The sequence below is a fragment of the Bos taurus genome, chromosome 19 (assembly GCF_002263795.3).
Source record: "Bos taurus isolate L1 Dominette 01449 registration number 42190680 breed Hereford chromosome 19, ARS-UCD2.0, whole genome shotgun sequence".
NCBI classification, from domain to species: Eukaryota; Metazoa; Chordata; class Mammalia; order Artiodactyla; family Bovidae; genus Bos; species Bos taurus.
Genome location: NC_037346.1, coordinates 22,621,450 through 22,641,913, shown reverse-complemented (window position 1 = coordinate 22,641,913; position 20,464 = coordinate 22,621,450). Strand labels below are relative to the sequence as shown.

Below are 20,464 nucleotides of genomic sequence, written 5' to 3'. Positions count from 1 at the left end.
AAAAAGGACGCGCTGGGGAGGGCGTGGCGTCGACTTCCGCCGGAGGACAGCCCCTCCCGGCCAGCCTCGCGCGGGGCAGCCTGGGAGCTTCGGGGGCGGAGTCTAGGCCGCCGCGCCCCGCGGGCCGGGCAGTGTTGCGTCGGGTTCTGCTGATACGGGGACACGCCTCTCTTACGTCCCCGGTCCCCTAGGCCCCTTTCCCTCCGCCTTTTCCCGTTTCCCGCTCCTTGGAGAGTCCTGCCTCTTCCTGCGGACCCGCCACCCAGAGTCCTCCGTGCGCGCCGGCCCCGCCTCTTACGGAAGCCTAGTCGGAGGGTCGGAATCCGGAAGAAAAACAATCGGGAGTGTGAGCGGACCAGCACCTGCTTCCCAGAGAGAGCCGATCGGGCCAGGACCGGCGAGGTTCAAGCCGGCCGGGCCACTGCGTGGGGACGATGGAGGCCATGAGCCCACGGACCGAGCCGAGATGCAGAACGCTCAGGTGAGGAAGGCGGCTGCCGGCTGCCCGGGGCGGGATCGCTACCTCCGACCCAATCAGTGCTGCGGGTCTGGGCCAGAACCGGACTGGGAGAGAAGGGGCCAGACCAATAGGTTGCTTCTAGTTCAGAGGCCTCTCACATTCTCCCAGGCCAGTATCTAAGAGGGCTATGTTGGGCTCAAACCCCGCGCCTCCTCCAAACTCAGGCCTCCAAGCTCTTTCCCACTTCGGCGCCCCTAGCAGGTGTCCCAGTTAGATTCTGGAGGAGGCAGCAGTGTTAGACTGTTTGAAGTTAAAGCTATAACAAAGCATTCTCTCCTTAGATCTAGAGTAGAAACCTTGTTCTTTAGATCAGCACATACATCATGGGATCTGCCTGATCCCGTTATGACCTCCTGAAGTCCACAATCAGATTTAGATAAGATCCTTTAGTGAAGTGATAAAAGCTTGGTCTCATGCTTGCTCATTAACAACGCTAATCACCAACTTAGTGCCAGTCACGATGCAAGGATTTGCTGCTAATCGTGGGACCTAACAGTGGGAACAAGAAATCCCTGCTCTGGAGGTCCTTAGGAAAACAAGGAGCCTTGGAGTAAAAGAGCTACCCTTTAATCCTCCGTTGGACAGCAGGGGGAGATCGTAAACAAACGAAGCGCAGAACCTCTGGCTGGGTGCCTGGGAAGGTGGTTTTCCTATTGTTTTGTTGATATTCAAAGGGAACGGCAGGAAGTTGCTTTAAACTGGCCAAGAATTTCTTCAGGTTGTGCTTTTTAGAATTTGAACGTCTAAGAATGGGGATCTGGTGGAGAAAAGACGTTTGGGAGAAATCCTGCCCTTTTCTTCTCGCCCCCATTTTAAATCTTCTGCTGTTACACATCCTCCTCCTAATGGTGTGCCTAGGACTTACCTGGGGCTTGCTGGCTCTTCTTGGTCTCTGTGGGGTTTTAGCCCCTGCCTTCTGTGTATGTGGCAGTCTGGGGGCTTCCCAGGAGCACTGCTATAACTGTTCAAATGAAGAGATTTTCAAGTCTCTCTTTCCCCTGAGCCTCTGAGGAAGCCAGTGTTATTGAGAGCTGCTGATTAGATCTGTTGTTTCCCTGGGGTTTATATGAAGCTGCGTTGGATGTTATCCAACTGATGGTTTTTCCCCAAATCGGGTAGACTCTTGAGAAAGATGTTGGGAAACCTGTTATTTAGAATCTTGTTAGCCTCTCTGAAATTCCCCTGTCTTGCTGTACTCAGGCCTCTCACAAGGTGAAAACTGAACCTCTAGGATCTTTCTGGTGGTCCTGGGACCCCATGGATTGAAGAGTGGGGGGTGGGAAGTTTCTGACCGAGCCACAGATGAAGGACTATTGGAATTAATAAAGTCCTCACTGTCCACCCCATTCACACCCCTTCCCTTGCCTGACTCCAAAACCTTCGGCACCGCTCGTTGGCAGCTCTGCTGGTGTCAGCAGCACAGGTGCCGCCAGCCGTGGGCAGCTGTATACCTGCACGGAGGAGCCGATCCAGGGTGGGCATTTCCTGCTTCAAGGGACAGAGGGCTTGAAGATGAAGGGCTTGTAGTTCAGTGCCCCAGTTCCTTCCAGTGGATGCAGAAAAACACACATTTCCCCATTCTGACTACAACAGATTATGGTCCAGCCCTTAGCAGGAGCAGCCCCCAGTCTATTACCTGGACGAGGTCTCATCTTCCTTCCTCCATGGCTTCCCTTCTCAGCATACATGTTGTGACGTGGAACGTGGCCTCTGCAGCACCCCCTCCAGACCTCAGTGATCTGCTTCAGCTGAACAACCTGGACCTGGACCTGGACATATATGTCATTGGGTAGGTGTCCACAGGACCTGTCACGCATGCCTATATCTGAGATCAGGATCAGGTAAGCCTGACCAGTCCCAAGTTGTCCCCACAGGGAACCACTATAACCTGTTCGCCCTCGCCCTGGAGTGTGAAAGCCAAGAACTTTCAGCCTGCATCAGAGCCAGGCCACATCTGTTGTCCTGGGTCAGCAGTGGCAAGGGGCTGGCGAGCAGTAGCCACAGGGGAGGCAGAACCCAGCGCTGGACAGTCGGCTGAGGACAGTGCTGGATGTTGGAGCAGAGGCAGGGCCCTACAGGCCAGGGGGCAGGCCTCTGATCTGGGATGGGCAGTTTGCAGGAACTGAACTGTGGGATCATGAGCCTCCTTTCCGACACTGCCTTTGAAGACCCATGGAGCAGTTACTTCATGGACGTGCTTTCCCCTCTGAGCTTCGTCAAGGTAACTTGCAAGTTCGTGGGCAATTGGGAAATGTGTCTCACCTCTTATTACTAATCCCTAGTCCTTTGTCTCCCAGTCCAGCTTTCATGCTGTTACCCTTTTATTTAAAGACCCAAACCCCAGTTGCACCTGGTTCCCTGGGGCTCCTGCCTGCCTTGTGTCTTTCTGAAGTAGCTGGGGCTGAGCTGGGACCCCAGGGGCTAGTTTAACACCTTGATATTTTTCAGGTTGGGAGAATTCCTTGGGGAGATGCAGCAGGGCTTAGTAACACCTGATTGCCTACCCCACCCCCAGCCTCCAGTCTCTACTCAAAGACCCAGCCTGAAATCTCAGAGTATAATAATAATTGCCACTGTCCATGGCTTGCTTATTGGTGGTGGTGTTTTATTGTTCACTCAGTCGTGTTTAACTCTTTGCAACCCTGTGTCCATTGAGTCGGTGATGCCATTAACCCATCTCATCCTGTCTTGCCCCCTTCTCTTCCCACTTTCAATCTTTCCCAGCATCAGGGTCTTTTCCAGTGAGTCAGCTCTTGGCATCAGGTGGCCAAAGTATTGATGCTTCAGCTTCAGCATCAGTCCTTTCAATAAATATTCAGAGTTGATTTCCTTTAGGATCAACTGGTTTGATCTCCTTGCTGTCCAAGGGACTCTCAAGAGTCTTCTCCAGAACCACAGTTTGAAAGCATCAGCATTATAAACAAACTCTTTATATACATTATTTAAAAATCTTAACTATTCTGAAATATAGGTGTTGTATGGATAAAACCAAGACTCAGAGATCATGACAGATTTGGATCCAGATCTTTCAAACTTCATAACCTGTGTCCTTAACTACTGTACTTTATTACTGTACTGGTGATCTCGAAGGTTGACAGGTATCCTATGACTCTCCTGCTGGTATCAGAGGGTGTCCTCTGATCTTAAGAGACATGCACCTCAAATCCTCAGAGACTCAGAGGTTAGAAGAGACACATGTGGAGGAGAAGGGTTCTCAGTCTATAAGGCCAGTATTCTTTGGGAAATCTTTTTTTTTCTTTGAGAAATGTTTAGACCATAGGAGAATCTGCAGGAATGCTCTAGATTGCTGAATCTTACTTGTCTGCCCTGCACAGCTAAGAGATGAAACACAGTCCCACTAAAAATACCTCCAAGAAGCATTGCTTCTCAGAAATACCAGAATTCCTTTTTCCTTTCCCTGGGTGATTGGATTGCTTCAGAATTCACTCCGTTACCCTAATCTGCCCAGAGGTGCTGAGGCAAGAGCTGTGAGTCCTCTGGAGGCGGGCAGAGCCAGGAGGTCACATCAGATGTGATCCTGCTGCTGAGGCTAAAAGATGCCAGTCCCCAAGCCCTTGGCTCCCTCCAGATTGAACTAGGGCCTCTTCCTGCAGACTTGGAGCTGGCCCCTCTCAGAGGGCAAAATCACTTGTCTCTTACCACCCACTCCCTTCCCAAGACTGGAGGCCTCCTTGTACCTCGGCTCACTGGCAAGGGATTGGTGGGATGGACTTGAGCCAAGGAAATTAGCTCATCCTGTGGCATGGACACAGCTCACTCTCTCCATGCGGCCTACCGAGGCTGGGAGACCAGCCTGAGGGCCTGGCAGGCACCCACAGCAAATACCCCTCCTTTGCACGGCCGAGAGTAGAGAGTAGAGGTGAAGGGCGAGCCCTGCCTGCAGCCTGTTCCTGGGGCCGGAAGTTGCTGGCCACAGGTTGAGAAGCCTGGGGCTGATCCCCTTTGCGGGCTCCTAGGCTCCCAGCCTCCCTCCTTCTAGTCCCTTCCTTAGCTCCTCCTCCTTCGTTTCCTCCAACTAAAACTTCCCCTAGGAGTCTCCTGCCTTTCCCCATAGCCCCACCCTTTCTCCCAATCTGAAGTTTTCCTGCCCCACCCCCACCTCCATCCTCCCTGCCCCACCCCCACTTCCCTCCTCTTTCAGAGTGGGCTCTAGCCTGTGGGGCGGGGCTCAGTGGCCCAGACCTGCTCTGTGGGATCAGATTAATCTTGAAACTCTTCCCAAATCTTTCTCAGTTCCCTGGGAGTCAGCCCCCACCACCCCCAGGAGCCAGCCCTTCCCCACTCCCATTGTCCTATTTGCTTTCGAAGGGGAGAGACCAAGATAGGGGTGGAAAGTGAAGTCGGGGACACATTTGTAGCAACCTGTGCCCAGCTCTGGGTGCTCACGCCTCCCTCCCTCCGTCTTGTGTTCAGGGTTCCCCCTCCCTTGACTCTTCCACCATCCCAAAGCTCCTGGCCTGTGGGATCAAGTTTCATAATTCCTGGAAGGCCCCAGTACATGCTCCCCACCCGGGGATTTCCTCCTTGGCCTCTGCACCTCATGCTCCGGAAATAGCTACTCGGGTGGTGGGTGTAGACAGCCTGAAGCTGTGAGAGGGTCACAGGCCCATTCCCACCCCACCTCCACGGCCGCTGAGCGAGGGGATTCTGGCAGTCCTGGGCCTTTGACATTGCTATTCAAAGTGGTCCTGCTGGTTCCTTAGTCTCCTTGAGCCTCAGTCCTTCTTCAGAACAGGGACCCTTCTTTCAAAAGTTGGCCAGAATTAGCTGTTTCCCCCAACCTGCGACTCGTCCTCTGTGCTCACTCTCATCCCCTCTGCGTGGCATTCACGGACACCAGCTGCCCATAGTCTGTATTATTTTTCAGTAGCGTTTTCTTAGTTGTTTTTCCCTGAGCTATAATGTATGGAGAAATGAAGTGTAGAGTCTGGTGGATTTTTATTCGTATATGTAGCCACGCTGCCACCCATCAAATCAAGATACAGAGTATTTCCCGCTCTCTCATGCTCATGTCCCTTCTCTGCATTTACTTTCAAGAATCCTTAAAGTAAAAATTAATATCAAGAACTACCAGTTAATCCAACATCTTTAAGATAGATTCCTGCTTTATCGATGAGAAAATAGACTTGTCCGGCATCAAATACTAACAGCCTGAGCTGGTTTCTGAACGTAGATCTGGCCCTTAGCCATTTTCCCATAAAGCATCTCAGAAGTTCTTTGAGCCCCTCCATGCACGGTACCCGTGGGAGCTCAGGAGGGCACTAGGGAGAAGGGCACCATACGTGGGCTGGAGCGGAAGAGTCAGTGCCCTCCTGTTGGTGGGATGTCTCCACCCGCTGCAGAGCCCCCAGATTGCCTCATTTGGCAGCTGAGACTCCATCGGCACTGAGATGCCGTAGACCCCTGGGGCAGGACATCCATGTGGCTCAGGGCTCTCAAGGGCTCCCGGCACAGGCCCTAGAGGGACATGAATGACTGTCACCCTTCTGTCCCGCAGGTCTCCAGTGTCCGCATGCAAGGGCTCCTCTTACTGATCTTTGCCAAGTACCAGCATTTGCCCTTTATCCAGGTCCTGTCTACTAAATCCACCCCCACCGGCCTCTTCGGGTACTGGGTAAGGACTGAGCTGTTTTCTGAGTCAGGAGCTGGGGGCCTTCTCTCACTGGATGGGGTAGGGCTGAGGGCTTTAGAGCTGGGCAACTGAAAAAGGGAATGAATGAATTGAAAAGAGGGGGTGAAATGAATCTTGGCACTCTGTCCAGGCCAGTGCCCCGCATAGCTGCCTTCCCTCCTCTGGGGGGCCTAGTGTCCCTGGGACGGCAGGTAGGTGAGCTGGGCTCTGCGGAGGTGAGTGTCTGCTGACCCTGGGAGATCCCACAGGAACTGAGACCATCTGCCCTCAGGCCCCAGATGGGAAAACAGAGGTGTGTCCCCCCCCTTCCTGCCCACCTACCAGGGGAACAAAGGGGGTGTCAACATCTTTCTGAAGCTTTACGGCTACTATGTCAGCATCATCAACTGCCACCTGCCCCCCCACATGGCCAACAATGACCAGCGGCTGGAGCACTTTGACCGGATCTTGGAGATGCAGAATTTTGAGGCACAGGATACCCCCAACATCCTGGACCACGAGTGAGCGTGCTGCTGTGAACTGTGCCCGACCGTCTCCCCCAGGCCAGCCCCGCAAGCCTGCTTTGCCCGGTCACTGCTCCCCCACCAGAGGCAGTCTGCCCCCATCTCCCGCCCTCTCTCAGCCTCTTGCCTGATGCCTTGTCTCCTCTCCAGCTCTGCCTGCCTGGGGTCTGGGACCCCTTCCCTTTCCCTGGCCCCTCTGTCCTGCCTAGAAATTCTGGATGCTTCCAAACATCCCAGGTCAAGAACCTTGTGGTTCCTGAGGTCCCCAGGAAGGGCTGGTTCTCAGGTGTGCCCTCTGGGGCACCTGGTGCCGGGTACCCGGCTGGGGAACGGAGGGAGGGCTAGAGCCTGCTCCATGTTTGCCACTTGCCCCTCAGTGCTGGTCCTTTTGGCTCAAATGGCCGGTGGGGCCAGGAGAACAGGCCCGTTGGGGCCCGCCCTTGTCTTTACCTGATCCTCTCTCAGCCTCTGGCTTTTCACCCGCCCCCCGAGCCTTCTGCCCCCTGGCAGCCCTGCAGTGAGCGGTCAGAGCCCCTGTGGTCTCCTGCCTGCTCTGACCCCATCACAGACCTTCAGGCTGCCTGTCTTCCTTTCTTTCTGAAGCCTCATTCTCTGGTTTGGAGACATGAACTTTCGGATTGAGGACTTCGGGTTGCACTTTGTTCGAGAATCCATAAAAAATCAGCGCTACAGTGACCTGTGGGAGAAGGATCAGGTATCTGAGAGGGGGGATCTGAGCCCAAGAGAGGAGAGTTCTGAGCCCAAGGCCAGGGAGATCAACAGGAGGTGTGGGGAGGTTCCCTAGCGCCCGTTCTCTTTTCCCAAGCCTTCAAAAGTCCCTGACCCCAGGCAGGGCAGAGTCTAATAGGCCTTGGCTGCTGGGAGTGGGGCAGTCAGGCTTATCTGGCCAGCCTGGTCTCCACCTGGAGGCGCTCCAGCACCAGGTGTGTGTGAGGTCAGGGAGCGAGCAGGGCTTTGGCCTGCTGGCCCTGCACCAGCCCTCAATGTCCCTGTTGTCTTTCCCACTCCCAACCTGACTTGCCTCCTGGAGGATGAGATACCACCCATTGGGATACCCTGCCTACCCCAGCCTCCCCTCTGATACACTTCTGCTAGTGGCTCCTAGGGAAATAGAATTCAGAGCCTGGTCCCTGTGGTTCAAGGACTGGGAAGTGGCAGGCGGCTCTCTGCCCTGGGACTATGGGGTGGGCGTGAGGGGGTGATGTTTGCGTTTGCATTCAACTGCTGTCCTGGGGGTGGGGTACAGGGCTGGGGCAGTGAGGAGCAGTCTGACTGGGAGGGCACCGCCAGGTTTGAGTCTTGCCCCACTGCGATGGCAAGTGCCAATCCCTTTTCCTCCAGCTCAGCATCGCCAAGAGACACGACCCACTGCTGCGGGAATTCCAGGAAGGCTCCCTGCTCTTCCCACCCACCTACAAGTTTGATAAGAACTCCAACAACTATGACACCAGGTGAGGGGGCCCCGCCGGGAGAGGATGTGCCTGTCGCAGATCTGGGCCTGGGAAGTCAGACCGTGCTGGCCCTTGTGATCAAGGGAGCCACCTTCAGTTAGAAGTGTTGGGGGAGCAGGACTAGATCCAGCCATCACTCCTCAGGAGTGGTGCCTCTGCACCCCTGATGATATGCTGATTATGGGAGCTGTCCCAGGAGGGAGCAGGAAGGGGAGCTGGGGCCGGGGCAGGTAGAGCCAAAGGGGAGGGAAGACGGCTGATTGCTGACTGCAGGACAAGGGAGATCGGGGAGGGACTATACTTCAGCATCCTTTAGACTCCTGCCCTGCTGCCCCCTCAGGGCTTTCTGGTCCTGCCCAGATGATGGTGGGGACAGAAAGCTTGGCTCAGCCAGTCACTGGTGTTAAGTAATCCTGCCCTGGCTGTGAGTGGGTTGAGTACTAGTTAAGGAATATGAGTGGGAGTTGTCAGTGGGGCAGTTAATGGGGAACAATGCAGAGATAGTGCACCTGGTTAGAAATCAGAAGCACAGTTTGTGCTTTATCGGCAGCATGACCTTGGTCATAGTATTTAAGCCTCAATTTTTCCGTCTATAAAATGGGGATGGTAACAGTGCCTGTTTCATGGGACTGAGGATTCATTGAGACCACCAAAGGACTTCCATGGTGGTCCAGTAGCTAAGACTCCCAGCTCCCAAAGCAGGGGGCCCTGTTTCGATCCCTGGTTAGATCCCACATGCTGCAACTAAGACCCAGGGAAGCCAAGTAAATAAATATTTAAAAAGAAATAAATAAGACCTGGCATGTTGGCCTAGTGCCTGGCACCCAGTAGGCACCATGATAACTGCTGTTGTTGTTTTTAGATTCTGATCTTCAGGTCGGAGTTTTACTGAAAGCCTTTCTAAAGAACTGAGAAAGGGATAGGTAACCACCAAAACCTTAGACTTAGGCAGTGGGGCAAAAGTAGCTCAAGCCCAAAGCCCCTGACCTGATTTAGGGCAGGGACCCTCATCTCTTTGAAGAAGACTAACCCCCTACACGTTATGGGGCTCTTTGTATTCCCCTAGCAGAATTGTCTTCTGAGGGAGATAGGAGGTGCCCCCAGGGCAGCCCAGGCCTCTCGGATTTAGGCGGTGAGTAGGTCTGTCCACAGCCAGGCCAGGATGAGAGGGGGCCCTGCTGGCCCAGGGCCGGAAGCCGTGTGGCTCTCCCGTCAAGTGAAGGGGAGAGCGTGAGCCATTTGAGGCGTGTGGAGCAAGACAGAGTGGGGTCACAGTCAGGGGCAGTGCACACAAGAGGAGGCCACAGACACTGGAACTGAGGGCCAGCCTGGGCTGCAGCACAAGCCAGAAAGTAGGGAAGAGGGCAGGCTTCCGCTGGCCCACGGGCCCAGGTCCGCAACTGTCCATCTCCCCTGCCATCCATTGGAAATGAGGATCGTCATGGAGATTGTCAGGCCTCTGTGGGACAAGCCGGGATCCTCTACCAGTTGACACTTGCCCACAGGAAGAGAATGGCTCACAGGCCGTGTAGCCAAGCATCACCCTGCTCACTCCCCTGGGTATGGGAGGGAAGCCCGCAGGAGACTGGAAGTCATGCAGGCGGTGTAGAGGGGCTCAGAGATGTTCACGGCCTTCCCCAGGTGGCTGTGCTCGTGATAGTGGAGCCGGGGCTAGACCTCTCCAGACTGTGTTGCCCACGATGCTTTCCTCTAGCCTGCAGTGCCTCCAAGTTCACAGACAGTCTTTTTTTTTTTTTTTTTTTTATGAATTGTATTTATTTTTAATGTGTATCTATTTTTTGGCTGTGCCATACAGTACATGTGGGATCTTGGTTTCCCAACCAGGGATCCAACCCACACCCCCTGCATTGGAAGCGTGGAGTCCTAACCATTGGACCACCAGGGAAGTCCCCACACAGCCAGTCTTGCCAGCTAGCAGCAGAAAGGAGCCCAGGGCTGGGATAGCAAAAAGCTTGCCAAGGAGAAGGCAGATGTTATTTCTACGTGATAGATAAAATCCACACGGTGACTGACATCGCTGAGTGCTGACCACGGGCCAGGCATTGGGCACAGCGCTTTGCCTGCATCACTTCACTTAATTCCTACTGTATCTTCATTAGGTAGACACTGTTGATACTGACTTCTTACAAATAAGGAAGATTTGTACAAATCGTACAAATAGACCTTCTGTATCTCAGAAGGTCTAAGTAAGGTAGTAACAGAATAAGTGATGAGCAAAAATTTGAACTGAGGTCTGTGTGAATCCAGACTCATGCTTCCCCTTGCCTGGAGCCCAGGAAATGAAGGAATGTCTGGACAGGAACAACGGCATTACAGGGGGACATCACAACTGAAATATCCCCAGCTGGGAGTGCCTGCGGTTGGCAGGAGCCCCATGTAGGGAAGAGAAACGTTGCTGTGTGATCAGCCTGTTATTCATCCTTGAAAACCAGGTTGAGACATCATCTCTGCTGGAAAATCTTCCTTGACCCTTGCCAGTTTCGCCGGGAGTTCTCTCCTGCTGCTGTGCTGCCTGCAAGCCTTGCACATCGTGCGTTCAGTGTGTCTGTTAAGACATGGCGTGCCTTTTTTGCTGTGCTATGAATGCCCGGAGCACAGAGGCTGGGTCTGATTTACGACCGTCCCTGGTTATATAGCACAGCGTGCCTGCCATGTGTTTGAACTGAGAGCCTGAGAGAACAAAAGGAAAAGATAAGATATTTAAGGAGCAGCCAGTCTAGTAGAGGGACCCACCCAGAGCGAGAGAGCCAAAAAATACTCTCAAGTCCAGGAGCTGGCCGATAGAAGGTTCCAGAACTCTGTGTGGAAGTGGTAAAAGACAGCAAAGTGAACGGTAAGGAGGCGGACAGCTGAAGCCATGAGGAGTCAATGAGAACTGTCAGCGAGGCAGCAGGTTTCACAGAAAGGACAGGCATTCTCAGCAGCAGCGCTGATGAGAGGCACTTTGAGTGGGGCTGCCCCACTGTACAGAGGGACTGAGCTGTATGCAGGGCATGGTTCGCAGCTTTACCCAGCCTCGGCAACGCACCCGAGCCAAGATGTAATGAGAAACGAGGTCGGCTCCGTTACAGGGGAGGGTGAAGGGGCTGAGGGCAGCAAATCCTATTAAAGTCAGGGATTGTAGTAGGGTTTTGTTACAGTCGACAGGAACCTAGTTCACCTCCCCGCTCGGCAGTGAGCAGAGCATGTTACGATCAATCTAGGCAAGACTCAAGTCCTGAGTTCAGTGGGACACTTAGAAACCACCTATAGGGAGCCAAGAGGAAAATGCTCTCAGACCCCAAAATGGAACACATCACTCCTTTGGGGCCAGTAAATTGGCTCAAGTTTTCTAGGCTCTTAAGCCTGGAGAATCTTGCAGAGCTACTGGGTCTTAATTTTTAGAAAGTAAAGACATATCACAGGCATGCCTGGGAGATATTGTGGAATTGGTTCCAGACCACCACAGTAAGGCAAATATCACAATAGAGTCACTCAGACTTTTTGGTTTCCTGGTGCACAGAAAAGTTAGGTTTATACTGTTCTGTAGTCTATTGAGTGTACAATAACATATCTAAAATAATGTACATACCTTAGTTTTAAAATACTTCATTAGTAAAAAATGCTAACCAGTCTCGGAGCCTTTGGCAAGTCCTCCCTTTCTGTGATAGTAGCATCAAAGGTCACAGATCACCTAACAGTTATAACCGTAAGAGAGCTTGAACTATTATAAGAACTACCAAAATGTGACTCAGAGACACAAAGGGAACGAATGCTATTTGAAAAATGGTTCCAAGTAGTCTTGCTCAATGCAGGTTTGCCACAAACGTTCAATTTGTAAAAATCGCAATCTCAGCCAAGTATTAATAAGAAAGCACAGTAACCCGGGGTGTGCCTGTTGTCTCCAGAAACAGTTCTTGGGGGCTTCCCTGGTGGCTCAGTAGTAAAGAATCCACCTGCTAATGCAGGAGACATGGGTTTGAACCGTGATGCAGGAAGATCCCTCATGCTGCAGAGCAATTAAGCCCGTGTATCTCAGCTATTGAGCCTGTGCTCTAGAGCCCGAGAGCCACAACCACTGAGCCACAACTACCAAAGCCCTCGCCCCCTCGAGTCTACGCTCCACAACGAGAAAAGCCACCACAATGAGAAGCTCGAACCACAACTAGAGAAAAGGCCGAGCGGCAACCAAGAGTCAGCACAGCCGGGAATAAATAAATGAAAAGTATTTTAAAAAAGTTCTTGTTCTCAGTCATGACCATTCAGCCAAAAAAAGCATTAGTGAGGCCCCACTCTGGTTACACGCTGGGGATCGGCCACGGAGGGACAGACTGGGAGGACATGGGTGCGGTGAAGGAGAGCTAACTCCTGGCCAGCACCGTGAGGGCACCCAGCTCCCCTGCACTCGCTGACCTCCCTCAGCGTCAGTGTCCTGGAGAAGAAGGGAGATGTGACCCATGGCGCCCTCCCAGGGTTAGGAAGATTAGAACAGTCTGAGGTGCCTGCCACAGCCACGTGATGCATGGAGCGGCCGCGTGTTTAGCTGTTACAGGAATGGAGAACTGGGGGAATATATTTAGTTTGTACATATTTATTCTGCTTATTTGTTCCTTTGTCTTTTGTTTGTTAAACGAGCTCCTCAAGAAGTTTGGCAATCCCATTTATCAGATCCTCCCCAGTCTCCTGTCTTATAATAAGGGCTCAGTAAAGGTGATTGAGGGCTTCCCTGGTGGCCCAGTGGTAAAGAATCGCCTACAATGCAGGAGATGTGGATTTAACCGTTGCATTGGGAAGATCCCCTGGAGGAGGAAATGGCAACCCACTCCAGTATTCTTGCCAGGGAAATCCCTTGGACAGAAGGAGCCTGGCGGGCTACAGTCTGTGGGGATCGAAAAAGAATTGGACATGACTTAGCAACTGAACAGCAACAAAGGTCTTCAAAAGAATGGACAGTACAGGTGCCCAGTGATGAGTGTGGGCCAGGCCATGGAAAAGGAAGAAAGGGAGACAGACGGAGGTCCTGCGGGGGAAGGAGAGTGGGGCTGTGGTCAGGACTTGGGGAGGATTCTGACGGGACTGCATGTATGGGCTGCTGACCATAATAGGGAAGTGGGGGCAGGAGGATGCTTTGAAAGGGAGAGTGGTGCATTCATGCAGTTCACTACCAAGTCTCAAGAATTGCTAGGCACTGAATGTCCAAGGTTGCATTAGAGATTTTGTGTCTGTAGTTTCTGGGATGGAATTACCACATTCCAACATCCCACGAACACTCTTCAGAAGCATGAAAGGTCAAAACACGCCAGGAGCACAGAGAGGAAGAGATGTGGCCACTTAACCACTTCTGGAACGGTCCCTCGATAAGGTTTTTGAAGTAAGTACTGTTATCACCTCATCTTAGAGTTGAAGAAACTGAGGTTTGGAGTGATGATGTCACTTGCCAAGGGCAGAACTTTGTTTTTTTAAACTAGATCACTGATTTGTTTTAAAAGTATGCAACTCAGAAATAGGCAGATGGAAGAGATGTGTCAGACAAGGTGTGGGAAGGGGAACAGAGCTTCAATACCCTCTCCAAGCGCACCACTCCCCAAATTCACCAACCCAGAACTCTTCATTAACAGGACAGAACTTTTCACCAACTGGTCTCCGATTTTAGAGCCAAAGTTCACCTCCAGGGCACCACCGTTCTGCCACTATTGCTAGAGAGCCATTTTGCTATTGAAGTGATGAAAGTGTGGCAGGAATGTTTGTTTAAAATAGTAAGTGAATAAAGCAGAAGACAAAAATAGCCTTTCAAGCTATAAGCATGTGAAGTCGTGTATGTTAAAATTGACTGGGCATTTTTGAGGAAGGAGAGTGAGCTTGGGTTTTTTTTTTTTTTTTTTTAGTTATTTGTATTTCACAAGCACTTTTTTTTTCTTTTTCATGAGCACTTGTTGATGGGTTCGATCCCTAGATTGGGAAGATCCCCTGGAGAAGGGAATGGCAACCCACTCCAGTATTCTTGCCTGGAGGTAGTCCATGGACAGAGGAGCCTGATGGGCTACAGTCCATGCGGTCACAAAGAGCTGGACACAAGTGAGGAACTAACTGCTATACTGTTGAGTACTTGCTGCATACCAGGCTCTGTGCTAGTGCCAAGGGGACACAGGAGACACCAAGAGCCCCTTCCTTGCCTTCTGAGCTCACGCTGACTGATAGGCTGAGTGGGGAGCAGTAAACCACGATAGAGTGTAGCAGTAGACGTGCTCTGGAAGCAGAGAGGTCAGGGGTGGCTTTATGACAACGACCGCACTGAACTGGGCCTCCCCCTGCGACAAAGGGAGTGCCAGGCAGCAAAGCTGCAAGAACAGAGGCCCAGAGGCTTGAGAGGGTCACCAGGGCCAGGTGGGTCTGGGGCGGAGGTGGGTGATATGGTACAATAAGGGGCGTCAGAATCCTGGGCACCTTGAAAGTCACATTTGGAGACCTGAACTTTATCCTGGAGGCAGTGAAGACTCCTTAAAAGGTTTTTGCTGGATTTGTTTTAAAAAATATACATTTATTTATTTGACTGCACCAGATCTTAGTTGCAGCGTGTGGAATCTAGTTCCCTGACCAGGGATGGAACCCAAGCCCCGGAATTGGGAGCACAGAGTCTTAGCCACTGGACCACCAGGGAAGTCCGTCCTTAAAAGTTTTAAAGCGGTGAATCATCTGACCAGGCCGTATGGTGTCTCTCATGCCCGTTGGGGAAGCTGGGAGTACAGAAAGGGAATGGCAGGTCCTCAGTTGACTCTTGAGAAGAAAGCCTCATAAGAGCCAGTGTTCGTGGGCAGCTTGCATTGTAGGAAGCACGGCGCTATCTGCTCTTTGTGTTTTATCTCATTTAACCATCTCAGTAGCCCTGAGATGTAACTACTGTTATCTCCATTCTACTGATGAAGAGCTGAGGCCCAAGAGGGGTTAGCCTGGCAACGACGGGCATGTGCCCTGTGGTCATGCTGGCTGGCCCAGAGTCCTGGCTTCACCATGCCATGGCTGGGCAATTTTGGGAAAGTCCCAACCCCTCTAAGACCCATTTTCTCCACCTGTGAAGAAGGGATAAATGGTCCTGGTCGAAAGCACGTGGGGAGATTCCCTAAATACTTCCCTTGCCTTTCCCACGATCAATCTGTAGTTGCAGGGACGGAGAGGGAGCCAAGTTCCAGCTCAGCTCTAACCCTGCATTCCAAACCTCAGCCTCTTTGATCTGCAGCTGCTTTTGTTCAAGAAGTAAGAAAGGTTTTAGACAGAATGTTTCTGAGTCACCATTTGATTCATAAAAACGTAGACGAGACCGAGGGTCCTTGGCTGAGTCTGACACAGACCCATGTACTGTTGTTGCTTCCACGGGGTACGCTCCTGCCCACTACCAGGCTGGGCTCCAGCTCTGTCCTGGGGCATCTCATGGTGGCTAACAGGCCCTGGCATTAGGGGCTCTAAGGGAGCTTGTGGGGGTCCCTTCCTGCTGGCCTGCTGAGCCTTCTCTCTCCTTCTTCCTCTCCCCCCACCCCCAGTGAGAAAAAGCGCAAGCCTGCCTGGACCGATCGCATCCTTTGGAGGCTGAAGCGGCAGTCCCAGACCGACTTCCAGACCCCCGAGCTCTCAGCCCCCTTTGCCCTGTTCCTGAGGAGCTACGTCAGCCACATGGTGTACACCATCAGTGACCATAAGCCCGTCACCTGCACCTTTGACTTGGAGGTAAATCTCCAGGCTGCCTGGCACTTGGCAGAGCCGCAGCTGTGCCAGGCCACATCCCAGACCCACCTGCCCTGGGTTCAGAGCTCAGCAGGCCCCCCAGGGAGGCCTGTAGGAGGACACGATTGCCTTTCCTCCCAGGTCAGGTGTCCCCCTGTTCTTTTTTTTTTTTTTCCCCCTGTTCTTAGGAGCCGTGGCTGGCTCTGTCTGTCAAAAACATGTTGGAACCCTTTGTCAGTAGGTTTCCCTTACCTCTTGGAACTGTCCCCGGGGACTCCTGAGTTCTATTATGCTTATTACCTACCATGTGAGGTAGGACTGCCTTTCATTTGTCCTAAACCTGTCTGGCTCGTGTTGCAGAGGGAGCCCCCTCCCCCTGTATCTTGCCGTCTAGTGACCGAGGCGGTGCGGTCCCCTTTGAGCCACCGGCTGCCCTCATCTTGTGTGTCTTTATATCCTTGTGTCCCTCCACATGCCTCCGGCTGTTCTCACCAGAGGCCCCCAAATTGAATTTGGGCCTTTGGGTCAGAAACTGTGGAATCCTGAGAGCTATTCCCTGGCTGCTTTCTTCGTCCTGTCAGCAGCTCCCGCGGTCTCCCCCACCCCCACACTCCTCCCCAGTACGTGGCTCTCTGCCAGGTTACCCTCCCACCCGGCCCCCGGCCCATCCTCCCTGGCGGGGCCAGCCATCCCCCACCAGCCTTTGGCCCTTCTTTCCGGCCAGCCAGCCAAGGTCTGATACCCTCCGGGCAGCCTAGCGAGAGCTAACCCCACCCGCTGGCTGCCCCCCTACCCCCGCGGTGACCCTGACCTGTTGGAAGGGCACAGTCAGGACTCTCGTCCCAGGGAAGGGGATGCTGCTGTGGGACTTCAACCCCCTCTGACCCCTGTGTGTAGCTGAAGCCATTGGTGTCTGCTCCGCTGATCACCCTGCTGCCCAAGGGTCCATGCACCATGGAGAACGACCTGCTGATCAGCTACTGCCTGGCTGCAGACTTCCTCAGCAGCCCCTGGGACTGGATTGGCCTGTACAAGGTGACGGGGCCCATCGGCCGCACCCCCGTGGTTTATCCATTCTGAGGGCTCATGGGAGCTGGGCATAGAGACCACCCGGAGTCCTTGCCTACCGAGGGGCTGGCCGTGAAGGGGAGGAGGCAGATAATGCTATGATGCCAGCCTCAGAAATGAGACCATCCTCTCCTTAGGATTTTACATGGGTCCCGTGTCCTCCCAAACCACTGACCGCCCGCCCGATCCCCCCCTCCTACAGGTGGGGCTGCGCCACATTAATGACTATGTCTCCTATGTCTGGGTCAAGGACAACCAGGTCTCCTTCAGTGACAGGCTGAACCAGGTACCTTCCCCCTTACCTGAGACAGGTATTCCACCTCGCCAGCAGGGGGGCTTGCCTGAGCTCTCCTCTGCCCTCTGGAAGAGACAGAGAGGTGGATACCTAGTCACTGAGAGCTGGATGGGGCCTGAGGCCATAGAGCTGATCTGCATCTGTCTGTCCTTTCCAGGTGTACATTGACATCAGCGACATCCCTGAGACTGAGGATCAGTTTCTCCTTTTTTACTATAGCAACAACCTACATTCTGTGGTGGGGATAAGCAAACCCTTCAAGGTAACAGATACCGGTGGGTAACAGGAAGGGTGGGCTTCCCTGCTGACTCAGCAGCAAAGAATCCGCCTGCAATGCAGGAGACCTGGGTTTGACCCCTGGGTCAGGAAGATCCCATGGAGTAGGACACGGCAACCCATACCAGTGTTCTTGCATGGGAAATCCCATGGACAGAGGAGCCCGGCGGGCTACAGTCCACGGGGTCACAAAAGAATTGGACACAGCTTAGTGACTAAAGAGCAACAACACAAAAGGAAGGCTAGTCCAGGAGACTTGAGCCCATCGCTGGCTCCCTGAGGCCATGGGCCAAGGAGCCCCGCAAACCCTGCCACCACTGCATCCACTGGGGGGTGGGAGAGACGGAAGGCATGGACCAAAAACCTGCCCTTGCCCCTTCCACTCACCACCTGCTTTATCCCTGCAGATCCAGCCTTTCTCCTTCCTGGAGGAGGACCCACTGGATGAAGCCCAGCCACAGATCTGAGCCGGGCTAGAATGAATCCAGGGCAGAGGCCGGAGCTGGCAGCCAGCTCTGCCCACCACTGCCAGGAGCTGGGGGCCCAGCCCAGCCCCCAGAGGAGGCAGCGGCATCCTCCACCTCTTAGGGGGAGCCCTGGCCACCCTCTTCTGCTCTCTTCAGTCTAGATCTCTGGAATGGGCCCCTTAAATACAGGTTTTTTTGTTGCTGAGGTGTACGTGAAACCAGCTAGTTTGTCAACAGTGAAGATCTAGAGGCAGTCCCCTGGATGCGGGAAGGACCTTCCCTCCCGCATCTCATTTCTGAATTTTGCCCACACGCTTCCAGCCCCGCCCGGGCAGGCCTGCCAGGCACATGCCCCATCTGGCACAGGCCTGCATTCTTGTCACGCCACCCTGGGCCTTAGGCTGGGCGGAGGAGATGCTCCCATTCGTACAGGCTGCAGAGACTGGTTGGCACACAGAGCATGGGTCCCAGGAGTCTTGACATCTTGTTGCCTGTCCCCTTGAGGGGTGGGCAGAGGGTCTGAGATCCCTGCTTTCAGCAGAAGCCAGTGGCCAAGTAGGCAGGATAGAGGAGCCCTCCACCCAGGCTCTCCTGTAGTTGTTGCGGACAGGTTGAGGTATGTCCTGCCAACCGCACACACATACCCCCACCTCCACCCCCAGCTCAAGGAATCCAGCCCAGAAAGTTTCAGGGTCTGAGCAGAGGATTGCACCCACGTTGGCTTCTGCTCATAAGTCAGGCTTCATGCCCCCAACGTGCCCTCCTGAGAAGGGCTGGCAGTTGGTAGAGGAGCTTGGTCACAGACTTTCGCAGGGCAGTCCATGCCCAGTCCATCCCATCTGCCCCTATCCTCGCTTGCTGTCGCTGGCCAGAGATCTGCCCCCTCTGCCCTGGGACCTAGAAGTGGGGGCAGGCGGAGCCGGAATCAAGACATTCTGGAGAATTTGGCCTGGGGGTCTTCAGAGAGCATTCTCCAGGCGCTGTGTGGGTGCAGCCTGGCCCCACGCCCACCATCTCCCTTGAGTCAACAGTGGCTGAAACGGTCACCTTCCAGGAGAAGACACCTCAGGGAGCCTGCTCTGTGACCATCAGGCCCATCCTAGGACCTGAGACGGAGGGACACCAGTTGCTCTGTATCCTGACTCCACCCTGGGAGCCATCTGGAACTGTCCCTCTGGCCTCTAGTGGGCCATGGCCGGCTGTGTTCTGTGGCTGTTGCATTGGGGGTTAATTAGAAACAGTGGCTTTTACACCTGTGTGTGACTTTTTTGTGATGGTGGTGGGAACGTGCCCACGTTCATGGGCTCCTGCTTGACTCCAGGATGAGGGCCCTGTTGTCCAGACTAGAGTGTCTGATGATGGTGACAGATGTTGCCTGTGTTGAAATGGGAGAATGAGGTTCCAGGATGGTGGCCCTCTGGGTCCTGGGTCCCAGGGGGCTGTGCCTCCTTTGCTGTTGGGCACTTCGCTTACTCCTTCTAAGTAGGTAGAGTGGGCTGCTTGGGGCTGAACTCAGAAAAGGTGTCCACTCTGCTCTCACCAGTTAATCCCTCCTCACCCGGCACTCCTTCGTACCTTAGTACTTTTCTTTTTAATAATTTTATCTGTGTATTTGTTTTTGGCTGTGCTGGCTCTTCGTTGCTGCTTGGGCTTTCTCTAGCTGCAGTGAGGGGCGACTCTTCTTCGTTGTGTGCGGGCTTCTTGCGGTGCCTTCCTCACGGTGGAGCACAGGCTGTGGCGCGTGCGGGCTTCAGTAGCTGCTGCACTCCGGGCTCAGTAGTAGTGGTGCACGAAAGCTCTCCGAAAATGTTACCTCTCCCCAGATCCCTCTACCCCGAGGTCCCCATGGTAACTTCTCTGCCCACAACACACACACACCCGAGGAGCCCAACCCTGGAAGTCCCCTACGTCTCCTCACATGCACAAGCATCATGGGTGCTGCCACCCTTCCTCTGTAGCTGGGGGAAGCGAGAGCTCAGAGAAATGGCGTGATCCCCTGAACTGTGGTGTCATGCAGAAACACAGGAATGGGGTCAAGAGCTGGGTTCGAATGAGAGTCCTGCTTTACCCTATTCTCCCCTACTCTACGAGTAGGGTACCCTCCTCTACCCTACTCTAGGAGTCCCAGTTTCTATAAAATAACAAATAGCATTCCAATTCGCAAGATTACTGTGTGAGAACAATTGCAAAACATTCTACCCAGGTCTTCAAACTAATCGATGCAGCCCTGGGGCAGGACCCCAGGGCTCCTGACTCCAGGGATCCCCGTGTTTCTCCTTCTGTCTCTGGGTCATGCATGTCCTGTACGTGCCCACCTCTCCCCTTTGCCCTTCTGTCTTCACACACTCCTACCCCTGCCTCTTGTGGCCAGGAGGGCTGAGTCCAGCAGTGACTGAGAGGCGGGAAGGGGAAGGGGGGCTGCTCTCCCTCCCCTTGGCCCCAGTCAGGATATAGCCGCTCTGGGCCCAGCCCTGACCCGCCGAGTGGAAACAGG

The 20,464-nt window shown here is 53.6% G+C and overlaps 1 protein-coding gene across 3 annotated transcripts; it reads left to right on the top strand.

Annotated features, from left to right (window-relative positions):
- Positions 1 to 318: 318 nt before the first annotated feature.
- Positions 319 to 19,220, top strand: INPP5K (inositol polyphosphate-5-phosphatase K). 3 transcript variants are annotated; one of them, NM_001101986.2, is given in 12 exon segments: positions 319 to 481; positions 2,202 to 2,309; positions 2,633 to 2,741; positions 6,039 to 6,155; positions 6,597 to 6,673; positions 7,280 to 7,391; positions 8,039 to 8,148; positions 15,684 to 15,867; positions 16,762 to 16,899; positions 17,135 to 17,218; positions 17,385 to 17,489; positions 17,911 to 19,220. In NM_001101986.2, coding segments are annotated over 12 exon segments (1,251 nt in total). In that variant the 5' UTR covers positions 319 to 434; the 3' UTR covers positions 17,971 to 19,220.
- The last annotated feature ends 1,244 nt before the right edge of the window (positions 19,221 to 20,464 follow it).

What these genes read in the sequence shown, in the direction of transcription:
- INPP5K (XM_005220098.5), top strand. Translation starts at nt 435, where the DNA reads ATGGAGGCCATGAGCCCACGGACCGAGCCGAGATGCAGAACGCTCAG. An exon ending in ACCTGTGGGAGAAGGATCAG is followed by an intron (nt 7,392 to 8,038) that starts GTATCTGAGAGG and finishes CTTTTCCTCCAG; the next exon opens with CTCAGCATCGCCAAGAGACA. An exon ending in GGATAAGCAAACCCTTCAAG is followed by an intron (nt 17,490 to 17,910) that starts GTAACAGATACC and finishes TTATCCCTGCAG; the next exon opens with ATCCAGCCTTTCTCCTTCCT.